This window comes from Pyrus communis, chromosome 10, assembly GCF_963583255.1.
Source record: "Pyrus communis chromosome 10, drPyrComm1.1, whole genome shotgun sequence".
Lineage (NCBI taxonomy): Eukaryota > Viridiplantae > Streptophyta > Magnoliopsida > Rosales > Rosaceae > Pyrus > Pyrus communis.
In genome coordinates, this window is record NC_084812.1 from 12,653,595 (window position 1) to 12,673,030 (window position 19,436).

A 19,436-nucleotide genomic window follows, 5' to 3' on the forward strand; every position below is an offset into this window, starting at 1 on the left:
AGCCCTTGAAGAAATCCACACAACCATTATTCAAGATCAAGCCCCAACGGCCCTTGAAGAAAGTGTTCATCGTTCATCCTAAGATCAAGCCCCAACGGCCCTTTGGATCAACAACCTCAACAAACTCATACACCCATTCTTCAAGATCAAGCCCAACGCCCCTTGAAGATCCATTCATCAACTGTTCATCCTTAGATCAAGCCCCGACGGCCTTTTGGATCTACAGCTCGTCCACAAACCTACACCCTACGAAGATAGAATCAGAGGATCAAATTACAAAGAGATTGTAACCCCAAAATCATTAATACAAAATATATTTTGTACACGGCATTCTTGTTTCTTGTTGCAGGAATTTTTTGTGTTTACAAACTTGGCACGCCCAGTGGGACAATCTCTACCTCTCATCTTTGTCTCCGTTCAAGATATTCAAGCACAGTCCATGGCTTCAAACAAAGAACAAGTCATGACTATCGGCACTACCTCCATTGAAAAACAGCTGGTTCAGATGAAGGAAACAATTGCAAGGCTGATAAAGACTGCAGAGGAGAAAAACTTGCAAACCGCCGAACTCATCAACCGTCTGGAGGCGCAACATGGTGTCATAGTGAAACCAAGCTCTCTTCCAACTAAGAGAACCGAAGAAGGCTTCAACCCAAATGCCTACGAACTCATGTCAAAGGCTAGGCATGACTTTGCTTCCTCTTCAAATCTTGGAAAGAAGGTTTCGAACACCGTCAACGACAAAGATCGCGACCTCATCGAGACTCAAAAGAAGTTGAAGGAGCATGATTATGGAGTTGACAACAACAAAGCTGGACTTGGCTTCACACCAAATGCACCCGTGAAGATTTCAAGCAAAGCGAAGAAAGCTAGCGCTCAACACATCAGCGTGAGCATTGAACAAGACCAAGAAGAGCCTAAACCCTCCCCTCGGACGTCGGTCTTCAATAGGATGAGCCATTCAAGCTCCAGAACTTCAGTGCTTAATCGCATTGGTGGTCAAGACCGAACCTCTGTCTTCAAGAGGCTTAACGCGCCGACATCCCAAAGCTCTGTTTTTGAAAGGTTGTTAAAGCCTAAGAAACAAAGCAACACAGCTATCTCTCCTCTGCGACGATCAGCTTCAGAAAGATTTGAAGATAATGGTAAGCCTTTTGGAAAGAGGAAGACAACACCAAAGGAAGAAAAGCTCGATGGGTTAGGAGAAAAAGACGACGCTTGAAGCTTGATTCCTTCAAGAATGAAGCGCCAAGCAATCCTAGAGGTCGACACAAAAGGACCACTGAAGGTAAGGAGGCGCATCATCGTCCACACTGGCAAATCTTCATGCCAACAAACTCAAGAGAACGGCACTGAAGAGGAGATCCAAGATGTTTTCTACATCACGGTTCAAGAAGGTAAAGAAGACGAAAGCCCGAGGAAATACTCAGAGTCCCTACTCTCCGACGCTGATTCGAGCGGCAGTACAACCATGCAAGTCATGACCACTGGAGCAACTTCAATCGAGGAGCAGTTAGCTCAGATGAATGAAGCAATCGCAAAGCTCACACGGACTGTGGAAGAGAAGGACTTGCAGATTGCCGCACTTGTCAACCAACTAGATGCGCTGCCCGACGTGAAAGTCGACCCAAATATTGGTCTATTAAAGAAAGAAGGCGACGAAGAAGAGGAGCCACCAGCGGAAAAAGTTGAAGAGAAGCCGAAGCTAGACCAAGCAACGGCATTCATGGGATCTCTCTCTATCCAGCAGCTACAGGAGATGATCGCAAACACTATCAAGACACAGTACGAAGGAAGCTCGCATGACTCCGTATTGTACTCAAAGCCTTACTCCAAGAAGATTGATGCTTTGAAGATGCCAAGGGGTTATCAGCCCCCAAAATTCATGCAGTTCGACCGAAAAGGCAACCCAAAGCAACATGTCGCCCATTTCATTGAAACTTGCAACAATGCTGGGACGGATGGAGACTACCTCGTCAAACAGTTCGTGCGCTCTCTGAAAGGTAACGCCTTTGACTGGTACACCGACCTCGAACCCGAGTCTATGAACAGTTGGGATCAACTAGAAAGGGAATTCCTCAACCGTTTCTACAGCACTCGTCGTACTGTAAGCATGCTAGAGCTGACCAGTACGAAACAGTGGAGAGATGAACCTGTCGTCGACTACATAAATAGATGGCGTTCTTTAAGTCTGGATTGCAAAGATCGGCTTTCTGAAACCTCTGCCATTGAGATGTGCGTTCAAGGCATGCAGTGGGGACTACACTACATCCTTCAAGGCATCAAACCACGAACATTTGAGGAGTTAGCCACCCGCGCCCATGATATGGAGTTAAGCATCACCCGTCATGGGAAGAAAGAACAGATCGCCGACTACAAGAATGACAAAGTTTTGGGGCCAAAGGTGGATAAGGCTACGTGGAAACCCACCAAGGAAACAATGACGGTCAGCACAACTCCAATCAAAATCCATACACGAAGCAAGGCGATTCGAACCGAAGCTTTTCGTGATCAAGAGATACGTAAACGCACTTTGAAGGAGCTTGAGGAGAAGACTTATCCATTCCCCGACTCCGACGTGGTTGCCATGTTGAAAGACTTGCTTGACAAAAAGGTGATCGACCTACCTGAGTGCAAACGGCCAGAAGATATGAACCGTACTGACAGTCCAAGGTACTGTAAATTCCACCGCTTCATTAGTCATCTGACGGAAAAGTGCTTTGTGCTAAAAGATCTCATCATGAAGTTGGCTCAAAAAGGGATCATCGAGCTAGATCTTAATGATGTGGTGAAGTCAAACTATACCACCGTCACTTCTGGCTCTTTGAACTCAAAATCTTCACCTCAACCGTTGGGGGCATGCTCTAAAACCATGTCAGTCAAGTCAAGTGAAGTTGAAGGATGGACTTATGTCACTCCAAAGAAAATGCATAAGAAACATAGGTCTCCTCCACAAGTTCACCAATCGGAAAGGGGGCAAAGCAGCTACCGTCAACCTTCAAAGCTACATGAAAGTGTCGAGGATGATGAAGTTATGACATAAAGATCGTCCGTTGCCATCACGATGCGCGATTTCTTCCCCAAAGACTTCTTCAATCACTCAGTCAAGACTCCTTGCTATGAAGATTGCAAGGAATGCCTCTCTAAGATCGTTTGACAAATTCAAAACGCTCATCGTTCGCACGAGCCTAAAAGGTGACAACCAAAGCTCCTTGTCCTCACGAGCATAAAAGGCGACAACAAACGCTCCTTGCCTGCATGAGCTGAAAATGTAAACGGCACCAAGATGCTCCTTGCTTGCATGAGTTGAAACTGCAAATGGCACCAAAAGCTCACTGTCCGCACGAGCGTAAAAGGTGACAACAAAATGCTCCTAGCCCGCAAGAGCATAAACTGTGTACGGCACCAACAAAAAAAAAAAAAAATATATATGTATTTGAACTACATTATGACTTGATCTTTTCTTTGGAGGGGTACGTAGGCAACTCAAACATTCAATTTTCGAGTCCAGTCATATCAAAATAAAAATTAAAGGTTTCATTAAATGCTTGACTAATAAAAGTCAATTTTATTACAGGGGAAGATATTACTTTTTATAAAATTGTTACAGTTTTAAAAAAAAAAAATAAAAAATAATAATAATAAAAAAAAAAAAAAATGTTAAAGTGGGTTTGCCTACACTTAAGACCCATACCAAAAGCCCTTCAAAAAAATCCCCAAAATTCTCAAGTTTTCGATCGTCTCGATCCACCCAATTCCATGGCCACCACCAATGGCGCCTTTCCGAGAGCTGCGGACGCAGACAGACAACTTTCACCTCGCCATTTCTCTCCACTATTTGTCCACTGTATAAAACTTTAGCCACAGAAAGCAGAGCAACCCTTGTTTTTTTAACTTCTCCGATTTCAATCCGGAAGATGGCGAGGAACGGTGTCGCTTCGTGGCGGAGGAAGTCGGAGAAATTGGATCTCTCGCCGCCGTTGGTTTCGGAGGAAGCTCACGTTCTCGCCGTCGACGACAGCCTCGTCGATCGCAAGGTCATCGAGCGATTGCTCAAAATTTCCTCCTGCAAAGTGACGACTGTTGACAGCGGAAGAAGAGCTCTGCAGTTCCTCGGCCTGGATGAGGAGAAGAGCTCCACCGCCGGATTCGACGGCTTGAAGGTGGACCTGATCATCACGGATTACTGTATGCCTGGGATGACCGGCTACGAATTGCTCAAGAAAATAAAATAATCTTCCACATTCAAAGCAACTCCCGTCGTGATTATGTCATCCGAGAACGTTTTGGCGCGCATAGACCGGTGTTTGGAAGAAGGTGCGGAGGACTTCATAGTTAAACCAGTGAAGTTAGCTGACGTCAAGAGGCTGAAGGATTACATGACGACGGCGAGGGATATCGGAGTGGAAGAGAGCGGTGGAGGAATGAACAAGAGAAAGCTACGCGAGCCGTGTGATCCGACGATGCCTTCATCACCGCCGTCCATTTTTCCGTCGTCGCCGTCGTCGTTCTCATCGTCTCCGTCTAAATCCCCGTCACCTTTCGCTTCTCAAGTCACCTTCTCCTCTCGCACTCCAGCTCGTCTTCCCCCTCCTCCTCTTCTCCGCCATCAACCTCAAGGAGACTGAGCTCAGGCTTGGCCTGCCTGGGTCCCACTCTCCTGACAGAAAAAAACCATCAGGGCTTGGACTTGGGGTCTCATTTTTTGGGAAAGATTCGGAGGAGAATAACAAGCCAACTGCGTTTTCTCCAAACCCTCCAAAGAACCCTGTGTCAGGGGCAAAAAGGGGATTCTCTGACGCCATTGATGGGTGTTCTGAGAAATAGGTTTTTACCATGAGTAATGGATCTGAGGTTGATGTGGGTAAAGCAGGAGTCTTGGGTTCTCCATTAGCCAAGAAGGAGGTTTCTTCCGTTCCTCTGTCGCCAAAGCCAGCAGCTCAGTTGGAGAAGAAGAACACTCTGGCCTCTGAGCATGCTGCTGCTTCTCCTTCTTGCAAGGCACAGGTGGTAGGATGGCCCCCAAGTCGATCATTTCGGAAGAATTCCATGGCCTCTAGTCTGGCGAAAAACAACGATGACGCTGCGGGTAAACAAGGGTCCGGGTGCCTTTATGTGAAGGTTAGCATGGACGGCGCTCCATACCTGCGAAAAGTTGACCTTAAAACTTACAACAACTACACTAAACTTTCCATGGCTCTGGAGAAGATGTTTAGCTGCTTCACCATTGGGCAGTGCAGTTCTAATGGACTTCCCGAGCGAGATGGTCTGAGTGCGAGTCGATTGATGGATCTTCTCAATGGTTCTGAATTTGTTCTGACTTTCGAGGACAAGGATGATGACTGGATGCTTGTTGGCGATGTTCCTTGGCAGATGTTCACTGAGACCTGTAGGAGGTTTCAGACAATTAAGTGTGCCATTGCTGGGAAGAACTTGTACATGAGATTCACCTGCAGCACTGGTGATGTTACGGGAATGAACATGGTCTCCAAAGGTGTGCAAAACGTGTTGGATATCCTCCAGAACGACTTCCCTGACATGGATGTGATTGGAATTTCGAGCAACTACTGCTCAGACAAGAAGCCCGCTGCAGTGAGCTGGATAGAAGGCTGCGGCAAGTCAGTGGTCTGCGAGGCTATGATCAAGGGCGATGTGGTGCAGAAGGTGTTGAAAACCAACGTGGCGTCCCTCTGTGAACTTAACATGCTCAAGAACCTTACTGGGTCCGCAATGACTGGAGCTCTCGGTGGCTTCAATGCACATGCCAGCAACAACATCCACTAACTACCTCAAGCTCTGGCTGCTTCTGCACCTCCGCCATGGCTGCTGCCTTTGAATGTGATCAACAAAATCAAAGTTTGTCAACTCACACCCAAAAATCTCATCCGTCTGCTTGCCTCTGCTGCTGCCTTTGAATGTGATTGACAAAATCAAAGTTTGTCAACTCACATCCAAAGATCTCCTCCGTCTTCTCTCGGACTCGGCCTGGGTTTTCACCCACAAACTTAGCCTTGCAGATCACCATATAAAAGAAAAAAAAAATGATGGAATCTGGGTGGACAGCACCATGCACAAAAAAAAAAAAAAAAAAAAAATATATATATATATATATATATATAATAAAAACAATGATGGTGCTTCTGGAACCATGTGCAAAAAGAAAAAAAATATATATAATAAAGAAAAAAACAATGGTGGTGCTTCTGGCACCATCTGAAATATATATATATATATATATATATATATATATATATAAATGAATGGTGGATCAATGCCACCGAAAGCAAAGAAAACTAAAAAAAAATAAATAAATAAATAATAAAATAAAATAAAAAGGAATGATGATGGACGGTGATGTATATGTTTTATCTGTATTTAGCACAATATACTGAATAAAATAAAGCATGTCCATTAATTTCCAAGAAATTACAAGTGCGTACAAAAAAAAAAAAAAAAAAAGAAAAAAAGATGGAGCTTTCACAAAGGATGTTCACGTGAAGCCCCATTACTTGGCAGAACTCTAGAAGCGGAAGGCATCGGAGCAGAAGGCATCGGAGCGGGAGGCATTGAAGCTAGATCATTCCAGGCCTCAATACTGGGTGGAACGCTAGATGACCCAGGAAAAAGGTGCCTCTGGAGATAAGCCGCAAGCTTTTGACGGTCACTTTGAATTCGACCTTCAGATTCTTGCAGCTCATCAAGCTTCCTCTTCATGCCAGACGAATAGTTATTTGCAAGCACGTGCAAACTTCTATTCTCGTACTTAAGCTGTTTGATCTCCTGCTTAAGATTTTCCACCTCTGCCATCAATGATTCCACTTGACGGGACCGAGCAAGCAGGCGTTGGCCCATGTTGGACACAGAGCTCGCACACTGAACACTAAGAGCGAGGGACTCTTGAACGGCCAACTCATCGGACCGTCCTGACAGCAGCCTACTATATTTTGGAGTGAGGAGGTTCCTAGCTACTATTGTAGCTGTTGTGGCGTCCTGCATCACGGAATCTTCACCTGTAAGAGGACCGTTAGAAGATAAGAAAGAAGGGCGCCATACGTTACCTTGACGCGGCGCGCCCGTATCACTGCTGAGACTCAATTCTAAGCTAAGGTTCGATGAGTTTGCCATTTTTCAAAAGTGTTCAAAGAGAAGGGGTGGATGGAGTTAAATTTCAAAGGGCCAGAAACGATTTTCACAAATGGGCAGTCTTCAAAGTGTGCATGTTGGAGGTGATCGATACCTCTATAAAAAGCCAAGCGACACGACCACCGATTCAAAAATCTGGATTTTCCTGCGTGAAGTTCGGCGACGCGTTCGCGGCTTTTCAGAAAACGCGTTCAACTTTGTCAAAAGATATCTGACAAAGTCGAAAACACGTGGAGGCCATCATCGCAACTACACGTCTTTAGCCGACAGGCGCAAAGTTCGGCGACGCTTTCTATGCTTTTCAGAAAACGCGTGCAACTTTGTCAAAAGTGGCGCTCGTTCAGAAATCGAAGAGGCGTCGTTCAGAAATTAAAGAGGCGTCGTTCAGATATCGAAGAGACGTTTGTCGACAAGGGTAAAAGAACAGTACCATCACTTGATATTAAGAAATCCCTATATACGTCGACCTTCATCTCTTATGGCAAGGCAGACCTGAAGAAAATGCCCAACTTTTCCTCACCTCTGATGGCGTACTCCCAGCAAAGCCTTTCGAAATACTCAATTTTTTCTTCTTCCCCAAAGATGATACTAGATGCCTGGAGTATAGATGACCCAGGAGGAAACGATAGATTGAAGCATGTGCTGATTCATTCACCGCTTCTTCAAAAGCAAAGGTATCTCATATCATCAAGGTCAAAAGCAAAAGTATCTCATATCATGCTCTTTCCCTGTCCTTTTCTTTGTCCTTGTTCTTACTCGCATGGCAAAGTGAAAGAAGCAATCAGCCAGCACTTGGAGTCAGTCTTTCGATCTGGAGCCGACTGCCTGGAAGCTATTCCCTGGTTGCTTACCTAGCGTTGCTCTCGAGTAGTCATCTTCAACGGTTGATACACTTCCAGAGAAGGGACCACTTCTGCAAAGGGGAGCAAGTAAGGCAAGTGAAAATGATACGTTGAAGCATGTGGAGACAAGCAACAACTGCATATGCTGAGCTATCCTCTAACCCTCTTCAATACGAATTGGAGAGATTGAACAAAGAAACAGATAAAATGAGTAAGCTCAGACCTTCGGGGGAGACCAAAAGAATCCTGCTGCCCAGTTCAAGAGTAGCACAAAGGAAAATCAACGATTGGAGGAAACCAAAAGAATCCTCCAGTCCAGTTCAAGAGTAGCACAAAGGAAAATCAACGATTGGAGGAAACTAGAAAATCTTCCAGTCGAACTCAAGATCAAGCCTCAATGGCCCTTGAAGAAATCACAAGTCCGATTCAAAATCAAGTGTTCACCACCCTTGAATCAAATTCAACTCCAGATAAAAGGAGTAAGTTCAGACCTTCGGAGAAGACCAAAAGAATCTTCCAGCCCAGTTCAAGATTAAGCTTGTGGAAAATCAATGATTGGAGGAAACCAGAAAATCTTCCAGTCGAACTCAAGATCAAGCCTCGATGACCCTTGAAGAAATTTCCAGCCCAATTCAAGATCAAGCCTCGACGGTCCTTGGGTTGACATCTACATTAAGGGACTTCAAAACGCATCTTCTACACGTGACAAGCACATGTCTACGACGCGCCTTGAAGTGGGGGCATTTGTAGACATCAAAATTTCGGTGAAATGAATGTTGACCAATAATTAAAATTTCAACGCTCACATGTCACATAAATTTTACATGTAGCGTGTGACTCAACGAAGAATCAAAATAAATTGGAAAAGTCATCAAATAGGACACGTGTCAGTACCTGGCAGAAATGATTTATTTCATCTGATTATTTAAATCCAAAAATCAAGTTTTGGAATTCTATAAATAGGAAGCCAAGGCATTCATTTTGAAAGAAGAAAAAGAAGGGAAGAAAGAAAGAAGGAAATTTACATTACACCAAAACTTTGAAGCTTTGAAACTCTAAAGCTCTCAAGCAAATCTCGAAGGACCAAGAAAGCTATCTTCGTTCTTCGTCAAATCTGAAGAGAAGTGTTCATCATTCATCATCCGTTCATCCTAAGATCAAGCCCCAACGACCCTTTGGATCAACAACCTCAACAAATCCACACATCCAATCGTTCTTCAAGATTAAGCCCAAAAGCCCTTGAAGATCCGCTCATCCATCAGTCTTCAAGATCAAGCCCAACGCCCCTTGAAGATCCGTTCATCAACCGTTCATCCTAAGATCAAGCCCCAACGGCCCTTTGGATCAACAACCTCAACAAATTCACACATCCAATCGTTCTTCAAGATTAAGCCCAAAAGCCTTGAAGATCCGTTCATCATCCGTTCATTCAAGATCAAGCCCAAAAGCCCTTGAAGAAATCCACACAACCATTATTCAAGATCAAGCCCCAACGGCCCTTGAAGAAAGTGTTCATCGTTCATCCTAAGATCAAGCCCCAACGGCCCTTTGGATCAACAACCTCAACAAACTCATACACCCATTCTTCAAGATCAAGCCCAACGCCCCTTGAAGATCCATTCATCAACTGTTCATCCTTAGATCAAGCCCCGACGGCCTTTTGGATCAACAGCTCGTCCACAAACCTACACCCTACGAAGATAGAATCAGAGGATCAAATTACAAAGAGATTGTAACCCCAAAATCATTAATACAAAATATATTTTGTACACGGTATTCTTGTTTCTTGTTGCAGGAATTTTTGGTGTTTACAGTTAGTACAATAAAAAAAAATCAATCCATTCACATAAGAGTAGAACATTCATGTTCCAATAGACATGTATTGGTTTAAATTTACATGAAAAAAACTTAGGGTTTTCATGGATGATGTTTTTAAGGAAAACTTCAAGTTTTCAAATAAGGCATGTTTCTAGAAACTTCAGGTTTCGAAAAATAATTATGAACTTCAGATTCATATGTTCATGCAAACAAACACATATATATACACAGTATTATGCAACAAGAGAATATGCAAATAGAACTTCTGGTCTAGAATTATAATTGAATTAATTATTTGGACTTCGGGGCAAATTCAAAGTGTGGGTGAAAAAAATTATAAAACCCATAAGGCCTAGAAAATAGGCATTTCAACTCAGGGCCAAAAATAATGGACCAAAGCCCATGGGCGGGCTAAAAACATGGGTGCCGTGGTCCTGTTCCAAAAACTAGGTTGGGGTAGACACAGACCTTGCATGAAAGCAAGCCTAAGCGTCACAAATAAGTGGGCTGCGAGTTCAAGCCCAAAACAGGCTGGGATCCTGTGCAATGCGGACATGGGGAAACACCAAAGCCCAATTAGGCTGGTGTTATTCACGGGCCGGGTTTTGAGCAAAAAACCCATATGCACAAAAGTGGGTTACAGTTATAGGCCCAGATGGCATGGCCCATAATGAGGGCGCCAATCTTGTGCAACATATACACGAATTTACCAGCAACAGCAGTAGCTGAGATCCAGTGCGGTGGGAACACCGTGGCCAACAGGTTGGTGTTGGGCCGAGATGAGCGCCATAGCCCAAAGGGCTAGAGCTTTGCCGAGAGACAAGCCAAGCCCAAGTAGGCTTGGGTTTTTGATCTAAACACCCTATCGCGAGCTGGGTGAACTCACCAGAAAAGAAGATCGGTGCCACCGCTTCAAGCGATCGTGTCGTGGTGCAAAAATCAAGGCGAAGGTTGTGGGTTCGACAACAACCCATAAGTTTGAACAGAGAGTGAAAAATTCTCGAAGTTGTATAACTTCAGAAATTTTTTATTTGAATTTCAAAGAAAAACATCGAATTTCAAGCAAGGACTTGTCGGTGATGACTTCAGGTCGTCGAGGAGGTAATTGTGGTGGCTAGGCATGGCTGTAAGCCATGCTACTCGAAGGTTCAAGGGAGAATACGCCATTTAGGGGTCGTGTTTAAGGTTTGGGCCTAGAGCAGTGGCTCCAGGTTCGAGTTTCTCAGCTTGGGAAAAGAAATATGACCTATGTGACATGGTTGGGTTTCAACGAAACCCTAAAAAAATACTTTGTAATTTTTTTCAATTCCAGATTATAAAGTTAATGTGCATATTTAACATTTAATTCAATGCATGAGCAGATATATGATGCAATTCATAGCAATATCAATTCACATAATTCAATAATTATGAATATAATGCATACACAATCTATGTAGAATCTAAAATTCTAAAAAAGGTAAAGTTGGATCATGCATTATAGTGAATGTTCATTCTATTAGGGCTGCAAAAATATCGAGATAAAAACGTTGTTTTGAAAGAACCTAATTACGTGATGATATTGATGAACTGGTTTGATGCAGAAAAACTTCCACGTTAGATTCCTAAGCACAGTGGTAGGAAAGAATTGATAACTTGTTGTGATCTATTTTATCTAACAGGAAGAAAGAGGGCCAACGACACAGAGAGAAAATGAGAGAGATATATTTGTAAGGTTGTGTAGAGAATGTGTTATTCTTCCTACGCAGTGCCTTTATTTATAGTAATAAGGGAGGGAAAAAAAATCTTTTTCCTCCAAGAAATACAAGTCCCAATAGGAAAGAATAATTAGAATCAATTCTAATATAAGATTTACTCAATGACACTTAAATAAGAAGTTTATAACATCAATTTAATAAATGATTTGACAATCAATTGATGGTAATTTTGTCATTTTCTCCTTATTTTAAGGAGTTTTCATGGATATACCAAAATGATTGATGATAGACAAACTCGGGACCACTTCCATCAATTTTAAATTAAGGACCAAAGTGAAGAGTTATGCCAATATTAGGAACCATTTTGGTAAAAAAGCCAAAATTTTATACATTCTGGTTTGGTATTGCTGTGCTTTGAAAAAAAAAAAACTACTTCTACTGTGCTGTGAGAATAAGCTTATTTTTGTTGCTACACGTTTTCAATTTTTTTGGCCCAAAACTATGAAAATAAACTGTTTTTAAGTATTTACCAAACATCTTTTTGAGCTTAGCCTTTTTTAATACCCATTTTTAATAAAAGTACATCAATACCAAACTAGTACTAAACATATCATATACTAGCGTTTACAAGGAAAAACTGAAATTTTGGGCCGGGCTGATCATGAATGGGCTGGACCAAATCATGATTAGGTGGTTCTATCCAATGACATTTCCCGCCACAGAAAAAGAAAAGGAAAAGTCGTTTGCCTCCCATCCTAACCACCACCATTTCTCTCCAAATCCCTACTCAACTGCTTCTCCGCTCAGCTCCCTAGGGTTTCTCAGAGCCAGACATGGCCCTAATCTCCTCCTCGCAAACCCTAACCCTAAGATCCACTTCTCCAACCCTCTCTCATCCTTCTCATCCATCTCACTTCGCTATTTCCCAATCACCACCTAGCAATCCTCACTCTCTCTCCCTCTTCTACTCCCCGAAATCAACGACACAGTTTAGCGCTAGACGACTTGTCGTTCCTAGAGCCTCCTCAAACGAGAGCACCGCCGTGGATTTCAACCCCAGTATCGGTGAGATCCTCGGCGACGTTAGCATTTTCACCGCCGCTGGTGATTCCGTCCAGTTCAAAGACCTCTTGGTTCCGAACGAGGTCACTTTTCTACTTTTACCCTCTCAAATCTCTCTAATTTTTCTTAAATTATTGATTGGATTTGTTTTTGTGATTTTAATTTCTTCTGGAGTATCCTTTTTCTGTTAATTTGATTGGAAAATGTTTTTACATGCGTTTAGCAATGAAATTATAAAGATACTTGCTATAATAATGTGCAGAAATTATGAAAATTTTGGATTTTTTCTTGATTTGATCTGGTTTATTATTTTTGAAATTGTTGCTTATTTATTTTGTTTCAGGGGGTGGCTGTTGTTGCACTATTGAGGCACTTCGGATGCGTTTGCTGGTAATTAGTCTTCTTAACCATATTTGTAATTTGGGGCTTTTTTTTTTTTAAGTTGCTGGATGTTCTCTAGATTTGTTACCTTTATATGTGCTTGTTTTTTTGAAGTTGGGAACTTGCTGCATCTTTGAAAGAAAATAAAGCTAGATTCGACTCAGCTGGTGTGAAACTAATTGCAGTCGGTGTTGGTACTCCCGATAAAGCTCGTATCCTTGCTGAACGGGTATCTTTAATTTCCTCCTTGTGTCACCACAGCGTTTCTTCAGCTGCTTTTTTTAAAGCTGTGTTTGATGCTGTAATTTTTTACGGTTATATCTGCATTTAATGAGTATCACAATCGGATATGGCATGACAAGAATGGGTATGCGTGAAACAGCAATATGGTTTTATTTGATATGTGTCAGGTATGGATCCACATACATCCCATATACATGCTGGATCAAGGAATGAGATGCTAAGTTTTTTAGCAAATGGTTGCGATCCTTATATCTGATACATAACATCTATATGAGTGGTGAACCTAATGTTACGTTAAGCATGTTAGTTTTCTGATCATCAAAAGAAAGCCACTTGACATGAATATCTGTTCGGGGTCTTGTTCATGGGTCACAGATACAGGCACTTATTTTTTAACATTTGTAACCGTCATGTGTATCTAACAGTTTTAAGTGTATTGGACATTACCATTTATCTAACAGTTGAAGGGTACATAATATTTTCTGGGAACAGTATTTACCTGTGCGAGGTTCCTGTAACATCTCTTCGTAGTACTCATCAGAAGAACTAGTTTATCTGTTTATCAAGCAGATGTCTTTGTTGAGCGTTTATTCACCCATTGCAACAGTCCTTTGACACTTATTGCCCTTAAGAAACTCAAACTAGTCCCTTTTGTTATGTGATTTTGAATAAGTGGGTGAAGGGTGAAGAGAGAAGTTAGTGAGATAATGGTTGGAGGGAAATAAGAATAAGGGAGACGGAGTTTTATATGTAGGGTGATGACAGGAAACATTATTTGTACACTGTGCAGTTAATGTTGGTGCGTACACAAACATAATTCGTACAGTGTAGTTAATGTTGGCTTGTGTGTGTACAATGTGTGTGATATGCATCTTCAACTCTTAAATGTGGAAGGATCTAAAGTTCCTCATCTGGAGGTTGAAGGTGTGTTTAAAAGTATGTGGTTTTATGGCTTCTGAATAGGGCCCTTTTATTATATTAACCGGTTCAGAAAAGTAGAAAAAGTAAGAAAGCCTATGAGCCTTCAATGACTCGTAAGCTGTATTAAGATGTGTAGAATTGAGACCCTTCTTGTACCTGTTTCCTTGACTTTCTTGATCAGAAGCATGCAATCACATATGGCTAGCTACTATCATGTCATCTGTCATGTTTATTTAAGAAACAGTTCAGTTGATGAAACATTGACATGATTGATTAATTTGACCACTTGATTTCTTCATATGCTCAAAATGTTCCAAAATTTTAGGAACCTTTTGACAAAATGAAACAAACATCATTCGGTGAAGTCTCATTCAATCATGCTATCATAGAACGGAACCTAGTTTGTTTAAATAAGCATGTCACGTGACATGATAGTGGTTGATCATACTTGTTTATATGCTTTCCATTTGGAGAAAGCTATTTACACCTACTTTGACCTTAATGTCATTACTTAGTTTGCTTAGGTTCGTGTCGAGGATGCCGGACTTTGGCATCAGTAATAGGTCTGCCATAGCAGGATACTGGACTTTGGCATAAGTAGTAGGTCTGACGTTTTCTACATCACATGTTTAGAGAGACTTGGACTCAGATTATAGAGGAACGTGTAATCATCTCTTCTCAAATTATGTTCAAGGCATCATAGCATTTGAATAAGTTTACACAACATAAATCCTGTATTCTCCTTAAATGTTTAAACCAATTATTGCGATTTCTTAATTTAATATGTGCATGCTGATGCCATGGACTTTATATCTTGATCTCTGGGCTGATTCTTTCCCCCATGATGTCCTATCTTCAGTTACCATTTCCAATGGATAGCCTTTATGCTGATCCTGATCGCAAGGTAATAAATTTTGTAATTTTTTTTGTCTTCTCAAGGTAACAAATTCTATATGTACTTTGTCCTGATCGCAAGGTAATTCATTTTATAATGTGATAAATTATGTATGTTTAACTGGTGAATCTCTTATTCTGGTGAATGTCTCTGACTCAACACTTTGGTTATAGGCATACGATGTTTTGGGATTATACTATGGACTTGGACGAACCTTCTTCAATCCAGCTAGTGTATGTTCGTTTCCTGCTTTCTGCTTGTTATCTTCAATCCGGCTAGTAATTTTTATGATATTTGTGTATTTTTGGAAAACTATGATACGGCAGGCAAAGGTATTTTCAAGATTTGAGGCTTTTCAGAAAGCTTTGAAGAATTATACCATTGAAGCCACTCCAGAGGACAGAAGTAGTGTGTTACAACAGGTTTAAGCTTTTGATCAATTCTCTATAATATCTTATTAGGAGTTATATTAAGCAGATAACCTGGTCGACGTGGTCGTTGATTCAACCCACCCTTAATTTTTTTTAACAGATGTTTTACTTTTCTTATTTTCAATATAAATCAGGGAGGGATGTTTGTCTTCAAAGGTAAGCAATTGTTGTATGGTCGGAAAGACGAAGGGACTGGTGATCATGCCCCTTTAGATGATATCTTCGATGTTTGCCGCAAAGTTCCCGTCTCATAGATCCAGTGGAGTCTCCATACGAAATGCAGAGACATTCATATTTCATGTAGCAGAGTAATCAGACCATCGGACACTCCGCCTGTTCGACTGTGTCTGTCTTAACGTTTGTATAGTTAAAATTAAAATGTATGCTGATAGATTGCATTTATCTGGCTGTAGTATATAGATTGCCATACAGAATGGAGTTCGTTGTAGTATGTAAGGCCCGTATTTGCTTAGTTCAATAAAAAGTGGCCATGTGCTACATTGTCTTGCCAAAACATTCGTGTCAAGCAGCACGCTACTTTTCCCCCCTTCACAAAAGCAATTTTTCACCTTGATCTTCGTACATACAAAATTAAAAACGGGTCACATTTTTCTTCTTTTTTATGCATTTTGATATGATTTCTTGTTCATCTATTTATTTGGCTTTGTTAAATTTATATTTATTAGCCAAAAATAAATATATTTTGAGACACTTAATATATACTTTATGGGGAAAAAAAAATTACTATGAATGGGGTAGTGAATTATGAGGTTTAATGGTGTATCACTGTATGTATGTTGGCAATAAGATTGAACATTTAAGGTTTGTATGGAACTGCTTAAATAGAGAATAATTCTCAACACGTAGGAGTTTATTTAAAAATCTTATGAAAAACACACAAGCGCGCACATAGAAAGTGCTTCTAATGTTCGGAAGTGCTTTTATGTGTTTCTACGAAGAAAGTTAAACATGACTAGAAGCCCATTCGAGAAAACATAAAACCACTCCCGGGACACATGTCTAGAAGTGATTTTAAAATTTGTACAACAACTCAAACTTTTGGACTTTGATCAAAGTACCCCATTTATTGGTTTATTTTTTTATTTTTTTACACAATAGTCTATTCAATATTCATAATAATTTAGTTCGAATGGGTATTTGAAGATAATCGAGCTTAAGATTATTTACTTATAAATGTAGAAAATTACCTTTAGACTCTAATACTAACTACCAATAACAAAATAAAATTAATCTTTTTTGCTTATAAACAAAATTAATCTTTAATACGAGAGAAAAAAGATCAAATGGTGAGCGCAAAGATGGAAGAAAAGGGCAGGAAGATTGGTGGAGTCGAGCAGAAAGGGAAACAAAAATAAAAAATTGCCTCATTAGGGATCTGGAGCCGTCCGATATTTTGAACGGTGAATCTTGTGTGTGTACGGACGGGTAAGAAACCTAATCCTATCAAAACTCTGTTTGTTAGTTAATTTATTTACATTATGATTTCTAATACCTGAAGGAGAAGGAGTACTCTCTAGGTACTTAAGGTAAACTCTCCTGTTCCTCGTTCGGATCACTTGTAATATTTTTTGAGAACCTGCAAGTGTGTTTTCTAGGTTTTGGTTGCCATGGAACCTCAGCCCGGAAGGTTGTACGTGGCTAACTTACCGAACGAGTTTACTGAAACTACCATGAAAGAATACTTCAGCAAGTATGGTGAAGTAAAGGACTGTGTGATTATTGTAGACAAAGTTACTCGTAAACCTAGAGGATTCGGCTTTATTTCCTTCACTCACCCATCGGTGGCTGAACAAGTCATGGGAGAAGGGCACATCATCCTCGGTAGAAAGGTATGTTTCTATCTATGTTTTCTAAATTTGTACCAACACAGGTGTTATGATTTACGTTCAACCATGGCGCTGCATCCTCAATCCATGAAGGAAAACCTTCCGTTCAAAGAGCAAACGAAAAACCTTCCGTTCGAAGAGCAAACTATGCTAACTCATGTGCCACTTTGTTACCATCACGCCGCTGCCACACAACAAAAACCAGGGAAGCATCATCAATCAGGCATCCTGTGCCACCTAAACATGCAAGCCTCAGTTGAATTTATAACCTCCACTGCCCCTCTTGCATGTAGTTCAAGCACAATATATAGTTCGAAAGCCCATGTCTAGTGCATCTTGCTGCCATTTATTTTCTAGCATATCTAACTTTTGTTCGAATTTTGTGAATCTGTGTGTTATTTTTACAGTTTAACTTTTGGTGTATTAGATAGTGACCTCTTGTCTTTCTTGTCTTTCCTTTTCCAAATTATATGATGTAGGTAGATGTGAAGACAGCTTTACCAAAGATTACTGTGAAAAACCAAAACCAAGAGGACCAACATGCTCAATCCGAACCATCTTATAACGCCAGAAGGATTTTTGTTGGAGGTTTACCACACAATCTAACGCAAGGGGAATTCAAGAACTACTTTGAGAAGTTCGACACAGTTACGGATGCAGTTATAGTATGTTGCAAGGAAAGTGGCAAGTCCAGGGGCTTTGGCTTCATCACTTTTGAATCAGAGGACGCCGCGGATGATGCCTTGCAGAACAAATATCATGAATTGAATGATAAATTCGTGGAGGTAAAGAGGGCTGTGCCGATGGGTACGAATAAGAATCCGGTCACAACATATGACCGTAACCGAGTAGAATTCGATTATGGAACAAGGCCTCATCGGTTTGGAAATTTTGGAAATTTGTTCTATAGTGGTGCTTACTGCATTAGTTGTTTGAGTCCTTATGAGGTTGGACACCAAGAAGGGTGCCGTCCACTTGGTTATCTTTTCCCTTATATATGTCCGTATGACCATCAAGTCTAATTCTTAGGGTCCGATGGGTTAATTACTTGTAGTTTCAGACCTATTCGGATTTTGATCAATGAATTTGAGATATGGTATTTGTTTACGAAGGCCTCATCGGACATGACATATGAAACTGTTATTCGCACTTCAATTAGCTACGCTAAAGAATCTTTGAAGTGTTGTGACATATATTCTTATCAATATGTAATTGTATAAATCCTAAGTAGAGATAAAATAGGAATGCTTAGGGATCTAGAAGATCTTTCCTAATATACTTTGTATCACTTGGAGAACAAGTTTCTCTCATCCTTATTACTATAAATAAAAGCACAATGACTGGAGAATTAACACACAATTCCTCAAGTCTATTCACCAATCTCTCTCTCTTCCCTTTGCCAGATCTCTCTACTAAATATAGGCCACAACACGTTATCAGCACACTCTTCATGCTATGCTAAGAAGAATTTAAAGAGAATTTAAAGAGCATTTATTCGTCTTCAATCATGGAGTATTACGTTTCAATTATTTTTAATTGATTAAATTTTGGTTTTCTTGAATTCATATACTTTTATTGATTAAATTTTTTTGTTTTATGTTGAACATGATACAAGCTTTGAAGATGGAAAGCCAAAATTGAAGAAATAATTTTCTGCATCAAACCAGTTGATCATTATGATCACACCATAATGCATGATCCAACTTTACGTTTTTCAAATTTTAGATTCTACATGAATTGTATATGCATTATAATCATAATCCCATTGAATTATGTGAATTGATATTGCTATGAATTGTAGTAAATATGCATAAATTTACTAGAATTGAAAAAAATATATGCTAGGGTTTGGGTGGAAATTCACCGACCCGCGGCACCAAGCCGCTGGGCTCCCCTATGCCGAGCCGTGAGCCGTGAGTCAAGAGGGCCTGCAGCCCTCCGTTGAACCCAGAAACGCGACGCCACATGGCGTTGTCCCTGTCCTTCGATTCGGACCCGTGAACCACCGCCTCGGCCACCAATTTGGTGTAGCCCAGACTAACTCCGATGACCTGCAGTCATCGTCGATGGAGTTTGTGGCCGAGATTTTCTTTGAAATCTCACCTAAGTTTGAAATTTCGATTGCAATCCCACGGAGTTCTCCGTTTGGGGATGTT

At 41.0% G+C, this 19,436-nt stretch overlaps 2 protein-coding genes and 1 pseudogene across 2 annotated transcripts; all 3 read left to right on the forward strand.

Annotated features, from left to right (window-relative positions):
• Positions 1 to 3,917: 3,917 nt before the first annotated feature.
• Positions 3,918 to 5,784, forward strand: LOC137747873 (uncharacterized; annotated as a pseudogene).
• Positions 5,785 to 12,237: 6,453 nt separating this feature from the next.
• LOC137746786 (thioredoxin-like protein AAED1, chloroplastic) lies at positions 12,238 to 15,949 on the forward strand. The gene is made up of 7 exons (XM_068486792.1): positions 12,238 to 12,645; positions 12,906 to 12,952; positions 13,058 to 13,172; positions 14,967 to 15,011; positions 15,176 to 15,235; positions 15,329 to 15,424; positions 15,568 to 15,949. The coding sequence occupies exons 1-7, from the start codon at positions 12,334 to 12,336 to the stop codon at positions 15,685 to 15,687; spliced, it is 795 nt and encodes a 264-aa protein (XP_068342893.1). The 5' UTR covers positions 12,238 to 12,333; the 3' UTR covers positions 15,688 to 15,949.
• Positions 15,950 to 17,061: 1,112 nt separating this feature from the next.
• LOC137747874 (heterogeneous nuclear ribonucleoprotein 1-like) lies at positions 17,062 to 18,302 on the forward strand. Its single transcript, XM_068488011.1, has 2 exons — positions 17,062 to 17,283; positions 17,760 to 18,302. The coding sequence occupies exons 1-2, from the start codon at positions 17,062 to 17,064 to the stop codon at positions 18,300 to 18,302; spliced, it is 765 nt and encodes a 254-aa protein (XP_068344112.1).
• Positions 18,303 to 19,436: the final 1,134 nt, after the last annotated feature.

What these genes read in the sequence shown, in the direction of transcription:
- LOC137746786 (XM_068486792.1), top strand. Translation starts at nt 12,334, where the DNA reads ATGGCCCTAATCTCCTCCTCGCAAACCCTAACCCTAAGATCCACTTCT. An exon ending in CTCGTATCCTTGCTGAACGG is followed by an intron (nt 13,173 to 14,966) that starts GTATCTTTAATT and finishes TCCTATCTTCAG; the next exon opens with TTACCATTTCCAATGGATAG. An exon ending in GAAGTAGTGTGTTACAACAG is followed by an intron (nt 15,425 to 15,567) that starts GTTTAAGCTTTT and finishes AATATAAATCAG; the next exon opens with GGAGGGATGTTTGTCTTCAA.
- LOC137747874 (XM_068488011.1), top strand. Translation starts at nt 17,062, where the DNA reads ATGGAACCTCAGCCCGGAAGGTTGTACGTGGCTAACTTACCGAACGAG. An exon ending in ACATCATCCTCGGTAGAAAG is followed by an intron (nt 17,284 to 17,759) that starts GTATGTTTCTAT and finishes TATATGATGTAG; the next exon opens with GTAGATGTGAAGACAGCTTT.